Source organism: Hyposmocoma kahamanoa, unplaced genomic scaffold, assembly GCF_003589595.1.
Source record: "Hyposmocoma kahamanoa isolate Upper Pololo Valley unplaced genomic scaffold, ASM358959v1 86, whole genome shotgun sequence".
Lineage (NCBI taxonomy): Eukaryota > Metazoa > Arthropoda > Insecta > Lepidoptera > Cosmopterigidae > Hyposmocoma > Hyposmocoma kahamanoa.
This window is the reverse complement of record NW_020654289.1, coordinates 8,713,856-8,723,223: the sequence shown is the minus strand read 5'-3', so window position 1 is coordinate 8,723,223 and position 9,368 is coordinate 8,713,856. Positions and strand designations below refer to the sequence as shown.

The window sequence follows — 9,368 nt, the reverse complement described above, 5'->3', positions numbered from 1 at the left end:
TATAGTGAAGCCCAAGAACTTGCATGTGTTGCAAAGTGGAACCGCAGACGAGACTATTGGGCATGATACGAGATTTCTTCGTGAGAACAACACTTGGTTCGACTTAGACGTGTTTAGAGTAAGCCCATTTGCAGAAAACCATTCACAAAGCTGACTGTACGTGTATATTACTTTATCGTCCAATTCTGTGAAGCTTTTAGCACAGACTATAACAGTAGTGTCATCTGCAAAGAGAACTACCAAGCCCTCCGATATATAGTACGCAAGATCGTTGATGAACATCAGGAACAACATATTACCCAAGGCCGATCCTTGAGGGATGCCGATGGTGATGATACCATATATTGCTAATTTTTGTGTAAGTAATTCATTCCCAATTACATCGAACGCCCTAGTGAGGGTCCAAAAATCCCTGTTTTTTTATATAAAAAATAAGTGCGTATTTTACCTCCATCTCACCTGATGGAAAATGACGATGAGGTCGAGGATGTAGCATGCACACCTAAATAATGCCTATTCACTCTCGTCTTGAAAAGCTCCAAGTTATAGCGTTCGGGGAACAAATCTGTAAGCAGGGAATTCCACTCCCTAGCCGCAATTCCATCGCACGCTCTCCGTGATATATCCTGTAGAATACCGATAAGCTGGCAACTCCACGGCGGTGGGTGTTCAAGGCTCTGCAGCTTCGCTTCTACTAGTTCCGAGTCACCTATAAGCCTCTTAGCACGCTTGTCATTGAATCCAAGGTGGCCAGTTGGTATTTAGCAGAGCCATCCCATAAGTGGCAGCAGCACTCCATACACGGTCGGACTTGTGCTTGGTACAGCTGAAGCAACTGTCCCGGTGTGAAGTATCGCCTCACCTTGGAAAGGATGCCAAGCTTCTTGGCTGCATTTTGGCCACGGATTCAATGTAACTGCCGAAGTTCAGATTGGACGACAGGTCCATTCCAAGTAGGTGAGGACGGTCAGCTATCGGTACGGATATATCACGAAAAGTCGGAGTCAGGTGAAAGGAACTCCGTTTAGTGGAGAAAAGACACGCCTGTGTTTTGGTAGCATTAAACTTGACAAGATTGGCATCGGACATTGCTTTAAGTGTCAAATTCAAATTGTGTCAAAGGATTTCTTCTCCACTGACCCTTGCATTGGTCAAGTACCTGACTACAACTGTGCTGTCATCAGCATACCCAAAGGTACCTGGAATCAACATGTCGTTTATATGCAGCAGAACGAGGGTTGCGGACAGTACAGGACCCTGAGAAACTATCTATCGCCCTATGTTCGGAAGAGTAGGCTTCTAAGACCACTCCAATCGAACGTTCACTCAAGAAATCCGAAATCCAATTGCAAAGGTCAGTAGGAAGCCCATAAGAGGGAAGCTTGCTTAAAAGGCTTGCATGCCAGACCCTGTCAAAGACCTTAGATATGTCTAAAGACACTGCAATGGCTTCGTCGTGCTCTTCTATAGCCTCGCTCCATAAGTGAGAGGCATACACAAGAAGATCCCCAGTAGATTGACCTCTTCGGAATCCGTATTGGCGATCACTGAGGAGATCGTTGTCTTCAAGGTACGACAGGAGACGGTTGTTAAGTAAACGAAATGTTTACCGAAGGTAAACGTAAACATTTCGTTTATAAGGGTTACGAGTATGTTCCCTATTATTGGCCAGACAGACATTAATATACTCATGGAAATATCGTATATGTCCAGTGTTTCTGATGCATGCAACATTCCCTTCACCACCCTCTCCAATAGGTCACAATAACAGTTGGAAGGTTGAACTGGGGAACATCCCACTCATCTACACACTTTCTAATTAACGACAGAGATTTCTCACAATTACCATGTAAATCTAATTTTGAAGTAATTGTAAGGAAGTAATCATTGAAACAATTTGGAATTTTATCAGTCTGTACAAGGTTTCCATTATGCGTTATTTGTACATTTTGTGATTTAATTGTAGTCAAAACTTCTTTGTTTACGATTTGCCATATTACTTTACTTGAGTTTTTAGTGGACATTATCTTATTGTCATTGTATACACGACTGTCGCGCAGACTCATAGATTTTATTAAATCTGAATAGTGTTGCACTCAATTACCTAATATAGTGTTGTGTGGAAACTGATGTTTCATTGTGCAGAAATTGTTATAAATTGCAATACAATGATTGAGTTCTTTACAATAAAAATGTAATTTCAATTATGATAATAACAAGTCACGACAAATTGTAAAGTATGATACTCGTAGAAAAGTCCATCGATCTATATATTTATTCGTCATCATAGGTAGTAAAGACTTATTTAACACAGCTATAATGCACATTTTACAGAGGCATACGAAAATTTAAATGTCCAATCTAATTCATTTATAAATACATTTCAAGGTCGTAATAATTCTATTCGATGTCAGAAGAAAATTTAAATTCATATCAATATATAATTTAATATTGCATAATAGAGTTATGCAATATTAAATTATATACATATAAATTATAATTCACACCATATTGTCACTTAAATTTTAATATTCATCAACCATGTAATAGCACTTTTTAATCAATAGCCTTGACAATTCCCTCCTGAACATGAACAGGATTTTTAACCTTTGTGGCAGTTTATTGTAGAGTTTAGGCACCATGTTCAGGGCGCTTTTTTTTAGAGAGCTATTTTACAAGAGATGGTGCCAGGGGTAATCATTAGAGAATTTCTAGGGCGTAAATTAAATCCCGCCTTTCCTTGTAGAATTGGGGGTTAGATTTTGGAAATGTACATGATTCCAATATGTATAGATATGGGAACGTTAGCACTTTTAACCATTAGAGAATGGTCGACAGCTATCATAAGGCCGCAAATAGATCGCACACAACGCTTTTGAGCTTGTAGAACGACTTCCCTATACAAAGCGTTTCCCCAGAAAATAACTCCGTACCGTAGACTCGATTCCACAAAACCATGGTATCAACACTATGGCTATTGTTGGTTTTGTAAAGTCCATAGAGAACAAATGAAGATTTATATAGTTTGTTACACACATGTATACAGTGACTCTCTCAAGACATAGTCCTAGAAATTTATGCACTTTGTCATTTATATTATGGTTATAGCTTATGTTAAAGAAGGATGGCGACATCCCGTGTATTTTGTGACCCAGTGTGTTTGACGACGTCTATTAAGGAGAACTATCAATACTTGCGATTAATTATCAAAGCATCAAAAAAGCTAATTGAGTACAGCCTGTAGAAGCTGGGGTTATAAAGGTGACATAGGTTATGTTTATAACGTTGTCCTGTATTTCGCTTCAGATGTTTGTTCGTAGTAGCAGAAAATAACAAGTTTTCAGTTTGTTCCCAAAAATAATAAAGAATTTGCCGAATATTCTCAAATCTGCCAAACTCAGCCAGGTTTAATATAACTTATCATGTTCTGCAGCTATGAAAATGAATAAAAATTAAATCTGCAACAAATGGTCACACTTTTCAATATCAATGTCACATTGACCAATAACCAAACTTCAGGTACATAAACATTAACGTTAAACAGTAAGCAAGAACGTTACCTAATCTGTACAACTGAATCAATTTAGTAGCAATAGAGCTCCTTGCGAAACAGTTCGTCCAGGGAAGTACTGCCACCTTACCTGTTTCTGTCGCCAAGCAGTAATGTCAGCATTACACTCCGCGCGGTACATTTTTCCATCCTGACACGTATTTTTCGTCAACCCCTGCCAAAACGTTTGTCTGATTTCGTTCTACTCGTTGTTTTCTATAGGTCAAATATGATTTAATTAGATTATGAGCGTTACCTCTGAACCACAATGGAACATTTTTTTCCATTAATGTACTGTGCTCCATGTTAACGAAGGCCTGAGTCATATCCATATAAATAGCATACATATGAATATCTGCGTCTAAATTTTCCGTAACAGGTTTAACCATACGAAAACCTTTTTGTTGTTTTGCAAGATTGTTATGTGTTAAAAATGAATAGAGTCTGTTTTATATCGCTTTCGCAAAAATGTTGCTTATAACAGGTAGAAGAGTTACTAGACTATAATTTTTGATATTCTCCTTTTTTATTTATGGGCTTCACTATAGCTGTTTTCAACTTCGCCGTATTTGTTGAAAAGCTTAACCCTTAACCAGAATCGTTATTTTGATCAACGTTACCGAAATTGTTGGTCCATATGTGGACCCTCCAATGTTACAATAAACACATAAATGGTTTACGAGTGTATTAAAGCAAGTTTTATTTAAAATAGAAACCACCTTGTACTGACCATTATCTTTAAATTATATTCATTTTTAGCATTAAGTTTTTGGTCTCATTATTTGTAAGATGTTTTTTATACCCTACTTTAGTACGCACATATATATAAAAAAATAATTAAACAAAGACTACTCATACTAAGGAGTTTTACGTATCTTCCCGTTCACAAAAATAGAAACTCTTTAAAGATACCAATTAAAACTAATAAAAATAACAACCTAATCTAAAAATGATATTGTGGCTTCTGACTTTGTAGTGAATTTAAACAGTTAAGTTTTACCACGTAAACTGTACTGCATGGAACAAAGTTAGTTCTTCATAAACTCATAGTAGGCCTCCTGACTCATTGATAATGTCGATATGAGGTTTACATACCTACTAAATGAATTTTATGAGACCCTTTCATTAGGAGACAGAGAGTTGATTACTGACATGTTAATACGGCCTACATGTTCGCTATATAGTTAATGTGACATATGTGTAACACTTAGCCTTTAACTGCCTCCGCGGCCGCACGGTTACCATGCCGGACTGCCACGCAGAGATCCCAGGTTCGATTCCCGGGCCGGGCGAAATATTTGTATGACCTACATTTATTTCTCTCGTGAGTTTGGGTGTAATTTGTGGTTGTCTATGTGTGTGTCCATGGCACCCGCGACACAGGGTTTCCCTAGTGCGGGGCTATGTTGAGTGTGTGCGTTATTATTATTATTATTACTTAGCTACTTTCAAATTTAAATTTCTTTATTTGGAAAAATGTGATTACACCCATTTTTTAATTCAGTCGCCGTACCATCCCTATTTCATTAATTCCTACGTGGTGCATTGTGTGCGTGGTGCAAAAACCGTCTCAAAATCGACTAAGTGTAGTCAGCACAATTAGAACCGCACCAATATGAAAAGTATGTTTTGTATGAGGTGTGATCAGCGCGCTAAATGCTGATGCATATAAATAAGGTCCAGCGTGTTGAAATTCGTCGTAAAAAAACGAACAAAGAAAAAAGTCTAGTATGCTCTTCTCATTATGACGAAAGTGTATTAGGTTACAAAAAAAAATATTTTCATTTATATTTTCAGACGACGAGTTATACCTAGACGATGAATTTGATGATTACGAGGGAATGTACGCCTACGGCCTCCACGGACCCGATATCATCCTACTATAGTTACTACTCACGCTTTACGGAACCTCATCGCCACGCCAATCCAAACTCCGGGTAGAATGTACTTAACAACTACCTTACTCCTCATTGTACTTACGTATTTTTAGAAGTGATTAATTTGTTCATTATATTCATCTTTCTTTTAAAAGATGAATTGGTTATATTTATTTTTGTATTGAATCATGCATGTTTTTTAGAGTTAACAATGCAAATGGAGGAGAGGAGATGGTTCATTGTTATTTTTTGTTTGTTTAGTTCGTAGTCTGTTGTAAGTCTCATTTAAAAAATTTTCGTTCTTTCACATTTTTTGTTGTCTGTTATTATTATAAAAATGAAACGCTGTATGATTGTACTTAGCTGTGATGGAGTATAATACTGTAACTAACTATTTTTACTGTCTTCTATTCTTGTTTTCCTCATAATTGTGTAAAATATACTGAATATTACCCTGTAATTCTAAGCTAAGTCTGAAACTTATATGTGATAAAATTGAATTGTTCATGTACCTATTAATTTTCTGTAAACAAGTGTTGATTTGTATAAAATATTATAAATTTATAGATAGAACAATACTGCCTGCTTTCATACGCTGTTTCCATTATTGTTGCCATTAGCCATAGCCTGTTGTGAAGATTAGTTATGACGCTCTGTTGATCAACCGACAGATCATCGCGTCACTCCCAGTTCTGTGATATGTGATTTATTGATTACAGATTCTAATAAACTAGGAAATTATATTCAAAAGGTAGTGAAAGGTTTGCTTCAATTCCATAAGGCAAAGTAAACAATGCACTTTGAGAATGGTGTCAATGACTTAACTAGGCTACATACTTAGATGTAACAGTACTCATATTCAGCGGCCATTAATACCAAAAGAAAGCAAACATTTTATTAGTTTATTTCCAAATGTTCCAGTAACTGCATAATATTTATTAGCATTTGTTTTACAAGTCATTTTCGCATCAGTCATCAATAATGTAATCCACATCAATGGTTGATTGAAACTTTGTATGAAATTTTTTTATATATAAATAACGTTTTATTTGCTGAATGCTATCATTTGTTTTAGTTCAGTTCATTCATAGTTATGTGGTAATAAGAAAATTTTCTATATCCACATTCATTTTGACGAGAAGTTTTTCAGTTTAGAACCATTTTTCAGGTTTTTTTATTACATTAATGTAACTTTATTATATTTATCCTTTTTAAGAACATAATGCATTATAATCAAAGTGGTGGTTTTTATTTCTTTTACTAAAGAATGCTTTTGTTTTAATCACATTGTCGAAAATCAATGACTATTTATATTTTTTAAGATTTTTTAACATAGAATAACATTTAATTTTATGCAAAAGAGGAGAGAAGATTTTGTTGATTGGGACAAATGTAGTTTGACAAACAATTTAATTTGTGATTCATTTTGGCGCAAAGTTAAATTTGAAAGCATAGTTGAGTGCCATGCATGCTCCATTTTGTGTTCTTGTGATTAATTTTCTTTGCAGCTTACATGTTTTTTTGCTTCAACAATTGTGGTGTGATTGTAATTTGTAATACATCTCTGGCACAACGTTGCCAGAAGAGTACTGATGTATGTTTATTTTTCCTAAATTGGTAGGTTACATTAATTTTATTTGTTCCAAAAATTATGTGAAAAACATGTATGCTGCGTTGTTTTCCCGAAGACGTGGTCGTGTGAAAATGTATGGTTTTGTTTATTTTTATTGTCATTCAATTCAGGAATAGTTCATTCTTGGAAACATTTATAGAAGAGTATATATTTTCAGGGTTCACTTAGTAGGTGATTTATGTTTTTAGATTTGCATTTTAGGAGTTAACCTCATGCATGAGATGATTTGTGAGAAGTTCTTAGTTTTTATACATTTAATTGTTTTAACATTATTAGTAAGAAACGAAATACAAACATTCTCTTCAACAGATATTTTGTTTTATTCATTTAATAACAAGAATTAACAACTACTGATTTCAATTCAACAGGTAACTAAGCCAGTCAGATATTCTAATAACAGTTATTTTTAGCAAATTCTTAAATATTGACATCATAGTTATTAGTTTTAATGAAAATATTCCACCATCTCCCCATAAAGCCTACATCGACAATCCGTGAAGGAAAGCTAAGCATGGTTGGTTGTAAATATTTACATTGTGCTCTATACAGATCACATGAAGAACTGTCATCCGATGTGTACATGAGTGATAGAATGCCTAAGTTTCTATAGTGAAGAAGACCTTGATTGTAACAGGTATCTAGGTAACGTAAATGTTCACTGGATTTAGGATTTTGGCAATCTGCTGTGACCAGGACTACTTCGTTGTCCACCCTCTTCAAAGCGTCCTTGAAATCTAATTCACTAGGATTGTTTTTATGCAGAAAATACACAGCAATTAGTCCAGTTGTCCAAATAAACGCTTTTCGAGGCTCATCTTGAATATCCGTCCGTAAGTCCATTAGCATTTGGCGATAGTCTACCATCAAATTCTTCCAGTAATTGGCCCATTTTTCAATCATAGTACCTTTAAATTTTTCGGGAAATTTGACTCTCTCTGATAGGTTAGATATAACAGTAGGAGCTCTTCTGAAGCTAGGTAACATTGTACAGGTTATCAACTGGTATTAGAATTAAATTCAGAAGTGCATTACTTTACTATATGAAAAATATTTTATATTCATCAAAATCACAGAAAGTGCACGACACAAACTAATACTATTTAATCCCTACTATATCTTTCTGTGTTATAGATATAGTAGTCAAATTCAACTTCAACTTTTGTATCTATGGCTCCGTCGTTTTGCGCGACGATTTCGCCAACGTCAGGGTTGAAAGACATGTAGAGCGGTGGTGAGATTATCGCTTAGAGGATGGAAAAAAATAGATTATCGTCACAAAACTAAAGGTAGGTACCTTTTGACTTTGACACTTGTCATCGCACGCAACGTCAACACAACAGGGATGTCAACTAAACATCAGTATCAGACGAGAAATCGATTCGAAATTTTATTTCCGTAATATGATCTGTGATCGTATCTTAGAGGATGGAAAAAAGTTTCCATAGTCTAAGGATCGTATCTTAGTATAGATTATTTTTTAACATTGTATAACATTTATTTAAGTGATACAGACTTAAATTTAAATAATAAGTGATTATTACAATGACAACCAGTACTTGTTGTTGTAGTGTTTGGAAAACCTTTTTGCTGACACTCCTTCTATGTAGGTTGTCTGTGATTGTTTCGAAATTTTGTGAGTAAGAAGATTTTCTGTCTTCTGAAGACTGATCGAAAGTCATATTCAGAGTTTCCGGGTTTCGGCTTTTGCGTTGTGAATTGGTATAGTCACAAACAACAAAACGTGGCTTGGTCTAGCTCTAGCACTGAAGCTGAATACTATGCTTTCTCGATTTGTGAACGCATTTTTAATCTTTGGTAAATGGTTAAAGTTTTTGAAAGTTAGCAGTTAGCACTGTAAACGTTTCAAAATAACGAAATTCAAATTGTGTGTGATAAAAGTTTCTACCACGAAATTATTTAATTAAAAATTCCAAAAGTTACGTTTTTGACCGTCATTCCCTCGTATCATATAGTAAGTAAGTAAGTAAGTAAGTAAATAAGTAAATTCTTTATTTCCTCCACAAATTTGTAACAACTTAAGTAAACATATAAGATATTAAAGTAAAAAACATGACAGGAAAATTTGTAGAGGCTGGAGCCTAAACTAAGGATACCCTGTATTTTAGGTCACCAGGCCTCCACCTCCAGAAATTCTGATCTATCTATCTAAATCTATATTAACAAGTTACAAGTATACTAAATTGGAAAAAAGAGTAATAAAAAAAATATAAAAAATTTAAAATATATATATACATGTATACATATATATATATATATATATATATATATATATATATATATATATATA

General features: G+C 34.8%; 2 protein-coding genes across 4 annotated transcripts in view; one reads left to right on the top strand and one right to left on the bottom strand.

Moving 5' to 3' along the window:
* Nucleotides 1-6,675, top strand: part of LOC113234780 — a 21,144-nt gene extending 14,469 nt beyond the window's left edge. For 2 of the 3 annotated variants that reach the window (XM_026470259.1, XM_026470260.1), the window contains exon 13: nt 5,348-6,668. In XM_026470259.1, coding sequence (XP_026326044.1) covers nt 5,348-5,436 — 89 coding nt within the window. In that variant the 3' untranslated portion in view covers nt 5,437-6,668. Of the gene's footprint in view, nt 1-5,347 lie in introns of all 3 variants that reach the window. The other variant, XM_026470261.1, reaches the window with a different exon arrangement.
* Nucleotides 6,676-7,375: 700 nt separating this feature from the next.
* LOC113234823 (mitochondrial import inner membrane translocase subunit Tim29) lies at nt 7,376-8,309 on the bottom strand. The gene has a single exon (XM_026470330.1). It carries the CDS (start codon nt 8,042-8,044, stop codon nt 7,478-7,480), a length of 567 nt encoding a protein of 188 aa, XP_026326115.1. The 5' UTR covers nt 8,045-8,309; the 3' UTR covers nt 7,376-7,477.
* Nucleotides 8,310-9,368: the final 1,059 nt, after the last annotated feature.

What these genes read in the sequence shown, in the direction of transcription:
- LOC113234823 (XM_026470330.1), bottom strand. Translation starts at nt 8,044, where the DNA reads ATGTTACCTAGCTTCAGAAGAGCTCCTACTGTTATATCTAACCTATCA.